Source organism: Salminus brasiliensis, chromosome 6, assembly GCF_030463535.1.
Source record: "Salminus brasiliensis chromosome 6, fSalBra1.hap2, whole genome shotgun sequence".
In the NCBI taxonomy this organism is placed as follows: domain Eukaryota; kingdom Metazoa; phylum Chordata; class Actinopteri; order Characiformes; family Bryconidae; genus Salminus; species Salminus brasiliensis.
Genome location: NC_132883.1, coordinates 45,225,732 through 45,244,555, shown reverse-complemented (window position 1 = coordinate 45,244,555; position 18,824 = coordinate 45,225,732). Strand labels below are relative to the sequence as shown.

The following is an 18,824-nucleotide window of genomic DNA, read 5'->3' as shown; positions in this document are numbered from 1 at the left end:
TCCTACTTGCTTGTTGAGGCCTAGCTCTCGTTCTCGTACTGACTCAACCGCTTCTTCGTTTTCAGCTCCTTCAGCCACTGTGGTGACGCCGCCTCCCTGCAGGAGAGCAGAGAGCATGCTTACAGTCACAACACACACACACACACACACACACACACACACACACACACACACACACACACACAGATCTGCGGACAGCCGATTCCCTATTCATATTCATCAATAATGCATGATGGAGGTGCATTATTGATCCGACCGACAGCTCTGTAACTCAGTGCAGCCGCCGAGGCCTGAAGAGCATCATACAAATAAACAGGCAACTAAGTATTTAGTAGAGTACAGGACATCCTCACGGTCAGGCCAAAACCTGGTATCTCCATTTTTGCCGTTTTTCACTTCCCTCCACGATGTTCTTTATACTGATGAATTGAACATCAGTCAAATCTTGTCCTTCGCCCGTGATAATAGTTCTGCGCTCTGCTACAGCTGACTGGTGTCCCGGGGTCAGCTGATTCCAAACCAGGGGTGGTCATAATGTTCTGATATGGCTGTGAGATTGGGCGAAGGGTGGGAGCATCTCAGAAACCACTCAGAAACTTTGCGGGATGCCGTCTTAGAGAAGGTGTTCAGAGAATGAACGCCTCGCTTATTAAGAGCCTCCGAACGGCGTAACAGTGGACCCCCGCAGGACATTGATGGCAGAGGGGTGCGACAGCTCCGGCGAGTGGTACAGAGCAGTCGCCGTCCCACTGTGGATCAGCTGACCTCTATAATGAACACCTCACTTGTGACATCTGAGCCAAGAGGTGTTATTCCCACCATTAGGTAGGTGATCATAATATTCTGATATGACTGTGAGATATTGTGCGCCGTAGAAAAAGCCTTTATGTATGATATTGATCTGAAATAACAGAGGGAAACCGCAGGGCAGACAGGTTAGGCCTGTCCCAGACAGGAACCACCATCAGATTAGGTGAATTAGGGGAGTTCCCGCAAGAAAAACAATTACTCACCCATTCTCCTTGCTGCCAGCAGGGGGCAGCACACGTGCAGCGCGTGGCAGGAAGGGAGACTTGGGGGAGCGAGAGAGCTGAGAGGAGGCGGGGGCAGGACTGTCCGGTTGAGTGTCTCCATCACCACGCTTCTTCAGCTGGGCCTTTAGGAGAAGGAAAGCGTGTGAGTTTAGTAGATGTTCCCAGCATGGTCATTCCCTCCCTCCTATTGGTCCATTTCTTAGGAAATTATGATTATTTCTATTAATTTCTATTAATTATTAATAGTTCTAATTCATTTTATGAAACCCTGGGAGATCCCGAGTCTCTCACTTTTCATCCTGGAATAAAAGAGTCGTGGGACTCACCATGATTGCAGAAGGGTCCATGCCGGGAAAGAGAGAGACTCTCTGGGGCTGGGATGAGGAGGTAGGGGTCCGGGATTCTCGAGGCAGCTCCTCTGAGTCTGACTCCTCTTCATCCTGAGGCTTAGAGTCTGGCTTATCTTCTACAGGGAGAACGGAAGGAGAGAACGGTTACCATTTACACTAGGCATGTAAATATACACTATATGTCCAAATGTTTGTGGACACCCCTATAAATAATGCACACACACAGCTTGTCTAGTCCCTGTAGAGAAGTACTGCCAATAGAATCAGACTCTCTGAATCTATTGACACCATGCTGCCAGGTGTGGGCTAGAGGGGTATAATAAAGCCCCCCAGCATTGAGGAGCTGTGGAGCAGTGGAAGAACTGTGTTCTCTGGAATGATGGTGGAGGAGCTCCATCCAGTACTTTTGCATGATCAGAGCCTAGATGGTCATCAGCTGCAGTGTTGAGTACCTGTTGAGTCTCTGTAGCGCCATTCTTCATCTTCCACTGCGACTAGCTGGTTCAGTGCGGCATTATGGCGGGCAGGTCTGGAGGGCGGAGCTCTGCGGCTCATTCTCTTACCAAGCTGCACTCTGGAGCGTAGAGCGCTGGTGTCCAGCAGAGTGGTGGTGGTCTAACACAGAGGGGAGAAAAAACACAGTCAGGACTTAACTGTTCTTGTTTATATGACCAACATGCTCATTCTGACAGACTGTAATACACTACAGGAAGCATAGGGGGCGCTCTATAATGTTCATATGATCCACACACTCATTCTGACAGACTGTAATACACTACAGGAAGCATAGGGGGCGCCCTATAATGCTCTATAATGTTCATATGATCCACACGCTCATTCTGACAGACTGTAATACACTACAGGAAGCATAGGGGGCGCTCTATAATGCTTTATAATGTTCATATGATCCACACGCTCATTCTGACAGACTGTAATACACTACAGGAAGAGTAGGGGGCGCTCTATAATGCTCTATAATGATCATATGATCCACACTGTTTCTCAGATGCACTGGTAGATAAACACACCTCTGGAAAACTGAGAGGCTCTGGCGGCTCTTCGGCTGAAGGGGCAGGGCTGGTAGGAGTGTCTACAGGAGTGCCTTCTGCAGGTGTAGGTTCCTCAGGCGTCTGGGCGGGGGTCGGTTTCCGTGGAGATGGGGTGAGGATGCCATCTGACAAGGGGGTAGCTGGTGTTAGACTAGAGAACAAGAGGAGAGAGTTAGAAGGAGCCTGGCTTATTCATGCGGTTCCTGACATTGCCTAAAAAACACTGTTATCTAGAACCATGGACACAGTTCAGATTCTCTGAAGATCTCTGAAGGTGTCCTGCTGTGGTATCTAGCCACCTTCAGGCGTTAGCAGCAGATCCAGAGTACTGGACGCCTATGACCCCAGTTATCCTTCCTTGGAGCACTTTTGGTCAGGACTGACCGCTGCATACCGGGAGGAAACACTCACCGCATGACCTGCTTGCTGATGTTCTGGAGATGTTCTGACCCAGTCATCGTCTAGAACATCACAGTCTGGTTCTTGACAGAGTGTCTCAGATTCTTACGCTTGTCTGTTTGTCCTGCTTCATCACTTTCCTTCATCACCTTTAAGACCTGACCATTCACTCGCTGCCTAATATGTAGATCCACCCCTCGACAGACAGGATCCACTGGAACCAGACCATCAGGATTCTTTACTTCAGCTGGTTTTAATGTTATGGCAAACTACTCCAGTATGTCAAAAAGAGGACCTGTGCAGGCTGCAGTACTCCAATGAAGACACAAGGTGGCAGCACCAGACCAGTTCAGCATTAGCCAGGCAACAACCAAAAGTCTTGTTTATGTGACCCGCTCCACCCAAACTGTCCAAAGGTCTCTGCTGAGCATACATCAGCTACGAATGCCTCCATATCACTTACACATGGAGCCCTCGGCCACCAGCTCCCATCAGCTCTGCCCATTTACAGGCCCAGTCTAATCTAAACCCAGTCTAATCGAAACCCAGTCTAATCAGCTTGATTTCTGCTGCACGCTCTTTCTCAGCCATCACACATTTACATGAACGGATTCCTAGAAAGGGAAAATCCGATCTCTCAGGTCTGATGGTTTCTCCCCAGCTGGGTGATTGGCCAGAAGGTCAGTGTGGATCTGCTGAACCGTGGTTATTGATCCTGGTGTTAAGTTGCTACAGAACTGCTCTATCTGCAGTGATTCAGCACAACCCTGCCTTCCTCCACCACTACCTCCACCTGAATCAGTGGGGGGTTGTGTGTCCCTGCTGTGAGCACAGTGTGACCTTATAGAAAGAGAAAGAGCACAGCTCCGTCAGGCTGAGCAGCAAATGCGAAGGACCTCTGCATGAAAAAGTTATGCTAACTGCTGACCTAATGTCCAAGAAGTGTGCTGGAGTTTCATCAATGAATCAGGGGCGCTCTATAATGCTCTATAATGTTCATATGATCCACACACTCATTCTGGCAGACTGTAATACACTACAGGAAGAGTAGGGGGCGCTTTATAATGCTCTATAATGTTCATATGATCCATGCGCTCATTCTGACAGACTGTAATACACTACAGGAAGAGTAGGGGGCGCTTTATAATGCTCTATAATGTTAATATGATCCATGCGCTCATTCTGACAGACTGTAATACACTACAGGAAGAGTAGGGGGCGCTCTATAATGCCCTATAATGTTCATATGATCCACACGCTCATTCTGACAGACTGTAATACACTACAGGAAGCGTAGGGGGCGCTCTATAATGTTCATATGATCCACGCGCTCATTCTGACAGACTGTAATACACTACAGGAAGAGTAGGGGGCGCTCTGTAATGCTCTATAATGTTCATATGATCCACGCGCTCATTCTGACAGACTGTAATACACTACAGGAAGAGTAGGGGGCGCTTTATAATGCTCTATAATGCTCATTTGATCCACACACTCATTCTGACATTCTGACAGGGGGCGCTCTATAATGCTACCATTATAGAGCCAAGTCAGCCTGGTCAGCTATGGTAGCCTTCACCAACAGACAGTAGTACTAAATAAAGTACATCACCATGAAACCAGCCACAAACACTGATGTACACACACCTCTCATCTGTGCGTAGTCCCGTATCCCATGTCCCGTACTGGCTGTCCGTGTCCGGCACCAAAGTGTCCGTGTCTTTATGCTCATCCTGTCCACTCTGCTTCAACTGCTCCTACAAAGAGAGAGAAAAACATTAAGCATGAGGACATGGCAAAAGTTTGTGGACACCTCCAGCATTCCTCCTGAAACCAGGCTGATCAGTTCTGCTACCCCACCTCATCCAACTGCATTACTCTGAAGCGTGACATCACTCCCACAGAGCAGGATCACAGCCAATCAGTGAGAAAGAGACTCCCTAGTGTCTGTGTGTGTGTGTGTGTGTGTGTGTGTGTGTTCGCCTCAGTGCAGGTAGATCAGCTGAGCAGAGAACACACAGCCACGTGAACACAGCAGATGCTCAAAAGAAAAAGGGAGGCTCGGCCGAGTGCTCCAGTGAAACCCAAAACAGCCTAAAACACCTCAGAAAACAGCTGTGTGTGAATGTGAGACTCCAGGATGATTCGATTCATATTAGTTCAACTGAAAGTGATTCATGTAGCTTCTGACTGATTCATATTATTATTATTGTTATTATTGTTGTTGTTGTTAGGTTGTTATGGTAGGTATTGCTATAATTGTTGTTATTTTGGTTGTTATTGTTGGTTGTTATTGTTATTATTGTTGGTGTTATTGGTGTTATTTATTCTTATTGATGTTATTGTTGGTTTTATTGTTATTGTTGTAAAAAATACCCTGAAAACACAAACAGATCTGGAGGAAGTGTTGATTCAGTATAGTTTATACACACAGGGTCAGCCATTGGTCAGTTTCACACAGACCCATAGACAGAACACCAATTACAGATCTACCAGTTCTGTAGACCTGAAGACCAGCATCTCCGCCCATCTTCACAGCCTCGTAACTCTGGATGTGAGTCTCTTAAAATCTGGTAATGACATGCAATGGAAAGGGCGGAGCTTACAGGAAGCCAACACCAGGTTTGAGGGTTAAGATCAACTGTGAGACTCACGTTACAGTAAAAAAAAAAAGGTGAAAAAACATCTAAAATGGAGATACAAGGATATTGCATGCGCTTCTGCACATGACCGGGTACACACAGGGTCAGTTTACACCTGGCATTGACCTGTGTTTTGTATCCAGATCTGTTGTATCTGGATCTGCTCTGACCGGAATCTGTCCACACTTTATTAAAATGCATCTCCAGTCTGATCAGATGATCTGATTTCACGGTTCAGCGTAAAGAAACAAACTGGGAGACTTGAGCAAGAGAGAGAGGCCTAAGATACTACGATCCACATTAGTAATGCTCATATTAAGATTTTTTTTGACGGACGTGTCTCCGCTTGTCTGATGGAATCCGATCACAGAAAACACACTCTGTTTACACTTGTATTAAATGTGGACGAGATCCGTCTATGATCACCTCCAAATGCAGTCTGAGTGATCCGATCGTCATTCCGATCTCACTGTGTCCTGGGGGTGTTTACACCGGGATTTACATGCGGACAAGTGGAATCCAATCACCTAGGTCTTCATGTGAATTAGTGAAATCCGAACGTGATCTGATCACAAAAACCTCTGATCACGTCAGGTGTAAAGAGGCTCAGAAGTACACCAGCGATGCAGCAGCATACTGTACTACACAGCATAAGAGGTGGTATAAGGATCATAAGGTCACAGGACCTGAGCATTAGAGGACTCTCTTCACTGCTGCCGTATTAATATAATAATAATAATAATAATAATAATAATAATCAAAGAAACCTCCGATTTTGATCTGATCTGGACTGAAAGGAAAAAAGGGGACAGCAAGAGTTAGTGGGATGACCTGCAAGAAATGTACTGGGCAAACTGGTGAGAGTGTGTGATGGAGTGTGTGATGGGCCTGTGCGTTCAACCATGTCTGTTTTAATGAGGGTGACTACAGAGGGTACAGTGTTCACACACACACACACACACACACACACACACACGCACGCGTGTTTCAGGTTCGGGACTGCGTGTGTGTGAACTGACGGGGAAAGGGGAAGTGTGTGAAGAGTGTGTGAAGCTACAGAGGGGGAAAAACAGGGATCTTTGAGACAAGAAGAGGATACGTGAAAAACAACAGTGTTGTTAGTGTGTGTGTGTGTGTGTGTGTGTGTGTGTGTGTGTGTGTGTGTGTGTGTGTAACTGAGCAGGACGACATTCATCATCTCGGTTTTCCTGACAGGAAGAGAAAAAGGCCTCAGAGAACTGAACCAGACTGCACTGTAGTTTAGCATACCATGCTAACATCTGACAAACAGCTTAAAAACACACACACACACACACACACACACACACACAGAGAGAGAGTCAGACTCAACCTCGATCTGAGAAACCACTTACAGTACAGCAGAAAGACAACCACAGCCACACACACGCATACACAACTGAACTACTCTATATGTCCAAAAGTTTGTGGACACCCTTTCTAATAAATGCATTAAGCTACTTTAAGCTGCACCCACTGCTGACACAGATGTGCAAATGCACACACAGCTTGTCTAGTCCCTGTAGAGAAGAAGTACTGCCAATAGAATAGGACTCTCTGAAGTAGATCAACATCATGACCCTATTGGCTCCATGCTGCCTAATAATGCCAGGCGTGGGCTAGAGGGGTATAAAGCCCCCCAGCATTGAGGAGCTGTGGAGCAGTGGAGGAACTGTGTTCTCTGGAATGATGGTGGAGGAGCTCCATCCAGTACTTTTGGATGGGACGAGGTGAGGAATGTTCTCCAAAAGTCTGTGGACTTCTGTCTTCTGTGGACAGTAGAAACAGCTCCCCTGATTTCAGAAGAGGGAGTGAAGTCAGTCGGGGCTGGTTCAGGACTGTACGGAGGAGGAGTGAGCGGTTCAGCGTTCACAGCTCCAGTTTTTTACAAGCTTCTCAGTGTCTGAACATGCCTGAACTGCGGTGAAACGGAGACCAGCGGGCCCACCTGATCCAGACAGGAATGACGCTTATGTCGATCACATGAGCAGAGAAGTCAGGCGGAATGTATGAAGCCCTTAAGAGGCTGATCTAAAGCCCCAAACCCGCTGCTTACTGAACTCCATACGCTCCACACACCAGCTCCACAGCAACGTCAGGGCAACAGTCCACCCATTTACATCACACTAACTAAACATGTCCAAATGTTTGTGGACACCCCTTCCATTTTAAGTTGCACCCATTGCTGACACAGATGTGCAAATGCACACACACAGCTTGTCTAGTCCCTGTAGAGAAGAAGCACTGCCAATAGAATAGGACTCTCTGGAGCAGATCAACACAGATGACCCTATTGGCTCCATGTTGCCTAATGCCAGGAGTGGGCTAGTAGAGGGGTATAAAGCCCCCCAGCATTGAGCTGTGGAGCAGTGGAAGAACTGTGTTCTCTGGAATGATGGTGGTGGAGCTCCATCCAGTACTTTTGGGTTGAGTTGGTGAGTTGGTGATCATCCAACATCCCGACCTCACTAATTTAGCTCTTGTTGCTGAATGCAATCAAATCCTCACAGCAATGCTCCTCATCCACAATCTAGTAGAAAGCATTCTTCTCTGAACAGTAGAGACAGTTACTCCAACAAAAGCAGGATCAGCTCTTTAAATACTCTTGATTTTATAAGAAACAATATATGCGCAGGTGTCCCAATACTTTTGTCCAATGTATATCCTAAAATGCCTACAGCAGTTTAGTATAATCTATACACCTTAGTATGTTTTAAGACATTTTTCAGAATGGACTGCTTTTCGAATGAGGCACAATAAAGGGCAGCCAATCAGAGCAGGGCTCATTTACATATATATGGATATATAAGTCTTAAAGGCAAAGTTTGTCTAATTATTAGGGATACATATAGATATTGGAATTTATGACAAATGACCCAAAAATATCACAAGTGGAGAAACAAATAATAAACCAGACACAAGAATCACCACCAAAGGTTCTATACAGAACCACCTACAACGTGAAGAACCCTCAACAGTAAAGTAGAATGGCTGCTAAAGAACCACTGAAGAACCCTTCTAAGGAGTGTGTAGAACCCTTTTAGCCAACTGTAGAGCTGACTGGTATGTGTGTGTGTGTGTGATAAACTTCGGACCGGGACACACCTTCACACACCCTGACGCTGCAAGCATGCGTGAGCCGCCCGAGCAGCATACCTGCTAAACACACACAGTGTTGTGGAGGAACTGAGGGTTGCTATGGCCCCGGGGGCTGATAGGGACAGGTTTAAGGGTGGAGCCCGGCTTTAGACTCAACAATGCTCCATTCTCACACAGCGAGGCCTCTCAGGCTTTTAATAGCAGCCTTATCTTCACCCACAACACCCAGCACCTCAGCATTTACATCAGTCATCAATCCATCCTCTACAGCACAGAGAGAGAGAGAGAGAGAGAGAGAGAGAGAGAGAGAGAGAGACAGAGAGAGAGAGAGAGAGAGAGAGACAGAGAGAGAGAGAGAGAGAGAGAGAGAGAGAGAGAGAGAGACAGAGAGAGAGAGAGATAGAGAGAGAGAGAGACAGAGACAGAGACAGAGACAGAGAGAGAGAGAGAGAGAGAGAGAGAGAGATAGGGAGAGACAGAGAGAGAGAGAGAGACAGAGAGAGAGAGAGAGACAGAGACAGAGACAGACAGAGAGAGAGAGAGAGAGAGAGAGAGAGAGAGACAGAGAGAGAGAGAGTGAGAGACAGAGAGAGAGAGAGTGAGAGACAGAGAGAGAGAGAGAGAGAGAGAGAGAGAGATAGGGAGAGAAAGAGTGAGAGACAGAGACAGAGAGAGAGAGAGAGACAGAGACAGAGACAGAGACAGAGAGAGAGAGAGAGAGAGAGAGAGAGAGAGAGTGTGAGAGTGAGACAGAACAACAAACACTGGATTACTTCTCCCCCTTTCCTGTCCTTGCCCCCCCTTCAACACTCAGACAGGAAGGGCGAGTTAGAGGGAAGCGAGGGAACAATAAACGGATGGAAGACGGGAGGAGAGAAAGGCTGTTCGGCACTTTAGGATCAACAACACACACACACACACACACACACACACACACACACACACACACACACACACACACTCACACACTCACAGGCTGATAACACGTATACCTTATTCCCTTATAGGAGACCGGGTACACACTCTTATACTAGTCTATATGTACACACACACACATACACGCACACCTTTTCCCTTATAGTAGCCTTATAAGAGAATACAATATACTGTATATAAGGATACTAGCCTGTGTATATACACACTTATTCTAGTCTACATATAAACTTTATTCCCTTATATTAGCCTGGGTATACACTCCTATACTAGTCTACATATATACCCTTTTGCCTTATATACTCAACCTCTTATACTAGTCTATATATACACACACTTATTCTAGTCTAAATATAAACTTTATTCCCTTATATTAGCTTGCATACACACCATTATACTAGTATATATGTACACCTTATTCTCTTCTATTAGCCTGGATATACAACCATATATACACACATACACCTTATTCCCTTTTAGTCGCCTTATACCTATATATCTATATATTGTATTCTCTTATATTAGACTGGGTATACACTCTTATACTAGTCTATATATACACCTTCCCCTATATTACCCTATATATATACACACACACACACACCCCTCACTCACATACACTAGCTTTTATTACACACCTTCACGTTTTAAACCACCCTATAAACACAAATCTCACTGCCATACACCCGTCTATATTTACCTCGTTCACTTACACTAGCCTATATACACCTATACTAGTCTAGTGTGTATATATATATACACACACACACACACACACACACACACACACACAGAAAGACCTGCTAGTGCTGTGAGGAACTGAAATCACTCTCACTCTCCTTTGTAGCCACATTCACATGAGTAGGAGAGAAGTCATGCTACTGCACGCCCTGTGTGTGTGTGTGTGTGTGTGTGTGTGTGTGTGTGTGTGTGTGTGTGTGTGTGTGTGTGTGTGTTTTTAAGTTACTCATCGTACTCATTTCCTATTTGCCAGTAATTCCCCATAAACACACAGACCACTCAAACCACCATCATCATCATCATCATCTTCCTCGGGGCTCTTCAAACTGTCACATGCTCACAACTTAAGAGTGAGATGTGAAAGCCATTGTGTAACACTAACACATACACACACACACACACACACACACACACACACACACACACACACACACACACACACACCCCTCACAATAGCTCCGTCAGGTATGTCCTTTCAGTTTCTTTAACGTTCTGTATCAAACAGTACAGATCCAGGAATGCTCGGCACCTTTTTATTTTTTTTTAATTAGCATGCTGCTAACTGCTAAACACCAAATCATCACACACTCTCCTCGAACCATGTGAATGTTGGTTTAAATCTAAACAATGGATTTAAAGTGGTTAAGACTAGAAATTGATCTTGCATGACACGAAACACTATACGGACAAAAGTATTGGGACACCTGCTCATGCAATGTTTCTTCTAAAATCAAGGGAATCAAAAGAGTTGATCCTGCTTTTGTTGGAGTAACCATCTGTCTCTACCGTCCAGGGAGGAAGACATTCTACTAGATTTTGGAGGCGCTGCATTGCTGTGAGGATTTGATTGCATTCAAAAAAGTTCCCATCCAAAAGTACTGGGTGGAGCTCCACCACCATCATTCCAGAGAACACAGCTCTTCCACTGCTCCACAGCTCCTCAATGCTGGGAGGGGGGGGGCAGTACTTCTTCTCTATAGGGACAAGACAAGTTGTGTGTGTGCATTTGCACATCTGTGTCAGAAATGGGTGCAACGCAAAGCACAGCAGCATCTCCATTCTCCTGCCCCTCCTGCTGCGTGCCAAAGTAGTGTAGGGTGAAGACGTCTCTGAATTCTGTCATTTATTATTCTTATCATGTCGTCCAGTCCTCCCACAGGCCACATGCCTTCAGCAGGATGATGCACGGTAAGAAACACGGTGTACACGGGTGATGCCAGAAGCAGAGCTGGGCGTTGTGGTACGGTACCTGAAAATCATGTAGGTCTACATTTTCTAGCAGAGCCAAGTCACTCACAATAAAAGTTCAGTCATGTGTGCTAATAGACAGCTCTGAGAAAGTGTGTGTGTGTGTGTGTGTGTGTGCGCTCACTCTCTGAGAAGACAGACTGCCAGGAGATACATTAAAGACCCTAATATAGAAGAATAACCGGGTTAGACTGATCATTAATGAATTAACAACAAGAAGCATGGAGTAAACTACTGTATATGACATCGTAGAGCCAAACGCATCCATTACACACACACACACACACACACACACACACACACACACATTGTTAGGTTATTTTAATACAGCATCAACGAGTGTATGAACATGTAAAACTATATGGCAGATCTGAATGCTGTCTATCAGAGTAAAGTGAGTGGTAAAAGGGGGCGTGGCCTATGCGATTAACATACTAATGGACTTTTATACCCATTCATATCCGTCCATTCACTCATACCTATTCATAGCTAACCTCCATCCCCATCCACATCTATCCATCAGCATCCATCTCCCTTCACATCCATACACCCCCATAGCTGTCCTCCTCACTATCCATCCCCATGCACATCTATCTCCATCCATACCCATCAGCAGCTATCCATCCCTAGCTATCCCTCATCCCCATTCATATCTATCCATCTCCATCCATCCATCCATCCTTCCACCCGTTCATATCCTTATGTCTCCACCCACATCCACTCATACCCATCCATAGCTTTCGTCCTCCCCATCCATCTCCATGGATGAAGGTGTGGAAACGTGTCCTCTGGACTGGTGAAGTCTCACTAAAGACCTTAAGGAAAAGCTGAAGCTTATGAAGCTCTACTGAACTGAGTTCCGGGCCCAGCCGGTCAACACCGATGATCCTGAGGCTGAACGGATCACTGCAAATTCCTCCTCCGATTCCTCGTTCTCCTAAACGGTATTTCAATCCTACTGAATGGTCTTGGCCTCTAGACCAGCAGAGAGAGAAGTCTATATGTTTGAAGCTGACCTCAGGGAGACCAGTGCTGAGACGTTCTAAAGGTTAATGGAGGTCTCATAACAAACGGAATACGAGAGGTTCTGCGGTTCAGCTACAGTGCTCTCAATCTTAATGTTAAGGCTTTTCTTAAAGGTCGCGTTGATCTCCAGCAAACAGGACTGGAGGCTGGACTGTGTGGATTCACGACTCTGAAGAAAAGCGGTGCGGGGAGGGGGGGGGGTGTAAACCCTGCATGCTGAGACACGCTACAGGTTCTGCTCCAACATGCTGATGAGAGAGAACGAAAGAAACAGGAAGAGCCAGATGGGACAGGGACAGAGGGGACAGAGAAGGAGACGCAGGGTGCTACCTGCAGGCCTAGGTCATCAGGTCATCAGACACCAAGTGGAGATGTTCAGTAGCCTTAGTATGACTCACTGGTATCTCGGGGCAAACTGGGACCATTAGTGCACCCCTGTGCATCTCCATGGGCATCCAGCAGAACTCTGGCTCAGCTCCAACACTGCTGGACATTTCTGACTGCTTACGGTTAAACACGGACTCAGCGGAACCCCACAGCAGAAGCAGAACCCTCCTGGTTAAGAGCATCATGGTTGTGTATAAAACTAACTTAACTAAAAACTTAACTAAAGAACCTCCTCAAGATACACAATGTGGACAAAAGTATTGGGCCACCTGCTCCTTCACTGATTGTCCAATAGGGTCATGATGTTAATCTGTTCCAGAGGGTCCTATTCTATTGGCAGTACTTCTCTACAGGGACTAGACAAGCTGTGTGTGTGTGTGTATGTGTGTGTGCGTGCGCGCGCATTTGCACATCTGTGTCAGCAATGGACGTAACCTAATGTAGCTGAATGTGATCATTAGAAGGGGTGTCCGCAAACATTTGGACATTTAAAGAGTTCTGCTCCAGAAGGACTAGAGTGATGTTTATTAGGCTCACACTACCACTACTCACAGCTTATCTAGAACCTCCAGAAAGACTTGAGTGATGTTTGCAACCTACCTAGAACCCACAGAAGGAGACTAGAACTAGAGTAATGTTTATTCTGCTTATGCTACCACACACACACACACTCACTTCTATCTAGAACCTCCAGAAGAACCAGTGTGATGTTTATTCTGTTTATGCTACCACATAAGCTCACATCTTATCAAGAACCTTCAGAGGACTAGAGTAAAGTTTGTTCTGCTTACGCTACCACTCATGCTCACAGCTTATCTAGAACCTCCAGAAGGACCAGTGTAATGTTTATTCTGCTCACGCCACCACTCATGCTCACAGCTTATCTAGAACCTCCAGAAGAACCAGTGTAATGTTTATTCTGCTCACGCCACCACTCAAGCTCACAGCTTATCTAGAACCTCCAGAAGACTAGAACTAGGGTAATGTTTATTCTGCTCACACTACCCCTCACAGTGACAGCTTATCTAGAACATCCACAAGACCCGAGTGACGTTTATTCCGCTTACACTACCTTTCTTGCTTGCAACATATCTAGAATCTCCAGGAGATGATGAGAAAGAACTAGAGCAGTGTTTGTTCTGCTTACTCACAGCTTATCTAGAACCTCCAAAAGGACTAGTGTGATGTTTATTCTGCTCACGTCACCCCTCACACTCACAACCTATCTAGAACCTCTAGCAGAACTAGAGTACTGTTTTATTCTGATCACGCTCACCGCTTATCTAGAACCTCCAGAAGAGGTGTGTATGACTGCGTGTTCTGTCAGTGGTGTAGCGTAAGTGCTTTCTCTTACAGGAGAAGGTGTGCTGGGCGTAGCCGGGGAGGAGGGCGTGGCCCGGCGTCGCAGCGACAAGCGCTGTTGGCTGCGGAGGCTAAACCTGCGGAAGGACTCTCTGCTGCGATTGGCCAGGCTGCGTAGGGAGGCGGCCCTTTTAAACCCGCTCCCTTCCTCTACTCCTCCTCCTCCTTCTCCCGCTCCTCCTCTCTCCATACTGCTGGAGACGAAGCTGAGCGCCCCCTGCAGGGAGCGCCTCACGCTGCCCACCCACCCGGACATCTGGGAGTGGGCTACAGAAAGCTTATCACCCAGGTAATCCATCTCTGGGTCGAAACACACACACGACCGGGGCGAGCAGGAGCACCGGACAGCTTTGTAGAAAGGTGATCAGGGTGGGGGAGGTGGGCTTCAGCTCCAGATGGCACCATCCATGGTCGTCAGGAGGTCCAACTGTTCACCTAAAGATGGTTCAGTCCGTCCGTGCTGAGCAGAACCTCAATGTTCTATTCCAGGCACCAGGTTCTGGTGTTCCTCAGTTTGAGGAGATGCAGCTAAGTCCAAGTCCAAGTTCAGAGCCGGTCCAGTCTCACACGCTTCTGTTGGGAACAGTGAAGATCCGGTGGATCTGGTTGTGAGCTGCTCGGTTCAAGATGGTTCAGTCCATGTCCATGAGAAGGCCAACGTCAGAGCTCCTCTCGCGATGGTCAGGTTCTCCAGACTTTTATTAGCGCTGACCGCTTCCTAAAGGTTCATCAGAGTATCGGTCGTGGTGTGTGTGTCCCAAACAGAACTCCTCAGTCCCGATACAGAACAGACTGTCCTGCCCTGCAGCATCCAGCAGGAGAACGACCCGCTGCCGAGCTGCTCAGGGTATTTACTGCCCCGTTACAGTACCTCTGCAATACTGCTCTAAATAAAGCCTGGGTCTCCAACCACCAGCCTGAGCGGCTGCGCTGTAACACAATTAGTCACACACACACACGCACACACACACACACACACACAGGCAGGCACTCACTGACAGCACAGCTCAGTCACTGGCATTTACACCACTGCGAATCTGCAGTGACCAGAAGTCTCCCAGTTAAAAGGCTGGGAGTGCTCAGTGTGAGTCTCTGCCCTCGATTCAATTAGATTACGATTCCTTAGGAAATGATTCAGTGCTTTGTGAACAGAATAACTCAACTCTTAATAAAACGATTCACAAAGTGTCAAATTTCTGATATTTTGTAAAATGATTCAATGCTTCATTAAATGTCAAATTTCAAGACAGTTTGATTCAACTGAATTGTTGAATTGTTTGGGAAATGATTCAGTGCTTTAACTCCAAATCAAATCATTTTCTTTAGGGAATTACTCAAATGTTTTATGAAGTGTCAAATTCCACTCGTTGTGATTCATTAACAATTATTTAGGAAATGATTCAATGCTTCAGTAGGAGTTAAATTCCACAACATTGATTCTGTTTCGAGTGACTTACTGAATTGTTTGAAAAATGACTCATGAAGTGAGTCAACTTAAGAGAACAACTTCATTTCATTCCTATTATTTACGAAATGAGTTAAAGTTTTGTAAAGAATCAATGTTTCAAAGTGTCAAATTTTACAACATTATTAATTTCATTAAATAACTTTTAATTAGCGAATGATTCAGTGTATGAAGCAGCAAATTCAGCAAAAACCAGAGCCTCACGAAGTGCCAAATTTTACACCAGTTTGATTCATTTTAAATGTCAGAGCTTTCTGAGGTGTCAGACTTCAAAATGATTCAAATTTTATTAGTCTGATTCGCTTTCGATTCAGTTCATAGAGAAACACACTGAATATGCAAATCTGAGTGGAGGAAGTAATTCTATAGTACTGGAACTCAAACAACTAATAAACCCGAGCTAAATACACAGACCCGATCCCCTCAGAGAACCGCCGCTCTGTTTACGCTCAAACACAGTCGGAGAACCTTCTTACACGAGCGCAAACTTCACTGAATCCTTTCCTAATGAATATGAATCATCAGTGAATCAGGAGGTCTGACAGTGCTGGGACCACCACCAGCACCACCAGCAGCAGCAGCACCACAGTTCTCGTGATTACGTAACTACAACAGCATCAGAACCCGGCCCGACACTGAGGGAACCCAACAGCAGGTCAGTGAGGCGTACAGCGGGTGTGTGTACGGAACCGAGCTTTAGCAGAACACACTAAACACTCCACCTACGCCCGACATCTGCTGTCCACATTAGTGTAGACCCCCCCCCCCGTTAACGAGTTCCTAATCAATCAGAGGGTTCTAACAGCAGAACACACACACAGTGACCCAGTACCGCTAAAGAGTATCTAGAACAGATTTAAGGTGGAACGCCATGCCTGCAGTGTGTGTGTTTCAGTGCTCTCAGCTGAACTGTCACAACAGTCAAACACTTCACACAGCCGTCAATCAAACCTGTCACACTCACTGCCTCTCTCTCAAACACACACACACTGTCTTAACCCGTCACGTCTCAAACCTTCAGGGCAGCCGCAGCTTCACACACTCCAGTCCCGAATGTCCTGGACCCTCTCCGTCCCGAAAAACTTCCAGAAATGAACACACACACACACACACACACACACACACACACTTCTCTACCGCTGGGAAACAGCAACAAAAGGCAGCCGGGTAAAGTCTCCACTGGACGCTCTGAACGAAATCCTCAGCGGAGACACACACACACACGCCGAGAGAGAGAGAGAGAGGGAAAACAATGAGGCAAGGTTCGCTCGCCCTTCAGCTCCAAGCGTATTTCTCTCTCTCTCTCCTTTCGTTCACTCGCTCGCTCCCTCTCCGTGTCCCTGCAGGTAGCGGCAGGTAGAGCAGAAATGCGTCACTCACCAAAACCCAGCAGAGCACAAACACACCGCGAGAGGGAGGGGAGAGGGGGGGAGAGAGAGAGAGAGAAAGCAAAAGCAAGAGAGAGGGGAATGAGAGCGAGAGAGAGAGAGAGAGAGAGAGAGAGAGAGAGAGAGCAAAGGGAGGTGAGAGAGAGATTGTGTGTGTGTGTGTGTGTGTGTTTGTGAGAGAGAGAGAGAGGAAAGACAGAGAGAGGGGAGGGGGAGCCAAAGATTTACGAGAGTGCAAAAGAGAGAGAGTGTGTATGTTATGAGAGAGCGCGAGAGAGAGAGCGAGAGAGAGAGAGAGAGAGAGAGATACACACACTGCAGCCTTCCCTCGTAGTCCTCCACCTTAAGGGGGGACAGTGGGGTTACGCAACACGGCACGAGAGTGACCGAGCAAAGCATGTAGACGAGCGAGAGAGAGAGAGAGAGAGAGAGAGAGAGAGAGCAAAAGCGAGAAAGAGGGGCTAAGATGTAAGGTGCAGATGAGGCAGGTGCAGTGTGTGTGTGTGTGTGTGTATGTGTGTGTGTGTGTGTGTGTGTGTGTGTTTGCTTAGCAAATGGCCACCTGCCATGCAAACAGGAGAGCAGCACAGTGAGGGATTGGCCCCTGTGCTCGGTGTGCTGAGTGTGTTCACTGTGCTGGATCACGTTTCTGCAGAGTCACTGTGCCGGAGCAGAGCGGACATTCAGATCACGACTCGAACAGCGAACCTCAATCAATACCCATCTGTTCAGCTTATTGATCACCTCCGTCCTCCAGAAACTCCCCCGGTCAGAGCTGTGGTTCTACAGTGGAGGAGAAGGGAAGCAGACGTCTGAAGCTCTAATAAAAGCTCCTCACAGAAAGTTCTTCACCTAATGGTGATGAAGAAGCTGCCTGATGCCTGAGACACTGTTCTACCAGAGTTCTGAGAAGAGTTCGGCTCTAGAACCTGCTTTTAAAATCAGATCATTAAAATGGTGGAGGGATACATGCTGCAGGGTATAGTGCAGCTACAGAAAGTAGTCCCTAAAGAGAACTGCATTAGTTCAGATTCTCTATTCACTATTTTACCCTCATCATCATCATCATCATCATCATCATCATTCCATATAAAACTCAGAAGACTCGTGTAGCTGCACTGGTGGGTTTGGATAGGAGATAAATTATAGGCTGTATCTGTGTTATTGTAGTCATGGCGACCGGCACCTGCTACCATGGGTCAGTTTCCCACCAAACTGTTTTTTAATTGGTGGAATTTTATCATATTTATATATCATACATTTTTGATGGTAAAGCAGTAAAGCTTATAAACGTTATTCTTACATAATTAAACAGCTGAACATAAATATGCACTTAAATCAAAGGTTTAGCACCGCATAAACAATGCTCGATTAAGGGTTAATAAATAAATAAAACAGGGCCGTGCTCTGTTTGCACACAAACAATGGAAAAACTGCTTATTATGACTCTGGAGAACCAATAGAACCATTCACAGTGAAACAGCACCACCTGCTGGACAGCACCCCCATTACAGAGGCTGAGCCAGATAAAGGCCGTTAGTACACTAAAGCTGAAGTAAAACTAAAGACCCTGAACAGTTAGAACCTGAGTGAATGCCTGTGAGTCTGAAGAACCCGTGCAGCACCTGACAATACGGAACCCTCAGTCAATGCTAATGCCAGCATGTTCTCCTATAGCAGCAG

The 18,824-nt window shown here is 46.3% G+C and overlaps 1 protein-coding gene across 5 annotated transcripts in view; it reads right to left on the bottom strand.

The window, feature by feature from the left end:
* The window catches only part of LOC140557790 (uncharacterized), a 53,936-nt gene that overhangs the window by 2,944 nt on the left and 32,168 nt on the right, over nt 1-18,824 (bottom strand). For all 5 annotated transcript variants that reach the window (XM_072682573.1, XM_072682569.1, XM_072682570.1 and 2 more), the window contains exons 7-12: nt 4,480-4,589; nt 2,413-2,584; nt 1,837-1,999; nt 1,361-1,500; nt 1,014-1,156; nt 7-96 (exon numbers count right to left, since the gene is read on the bottom strand). In XM_072682573.1, the coding sequence (XP_072538674.1) occupies nt 21-96; nt 1,014-1,156; nt 1,361-1,500; nt 1,837-1,999; nt 2,413-2,584; nt 4,480-4,589 (804 nt within the window). In that variant the 3' untranslated portion in view covers nt 7-20. The remainder of the gene's footprint in view (nt 1-6; nt 97-1,013; nt 1,157-1,360; nt 1,501-1,836; nt 2,000-2,412; nt 2,585-4,479; nt 4,590-18,824) is intronic.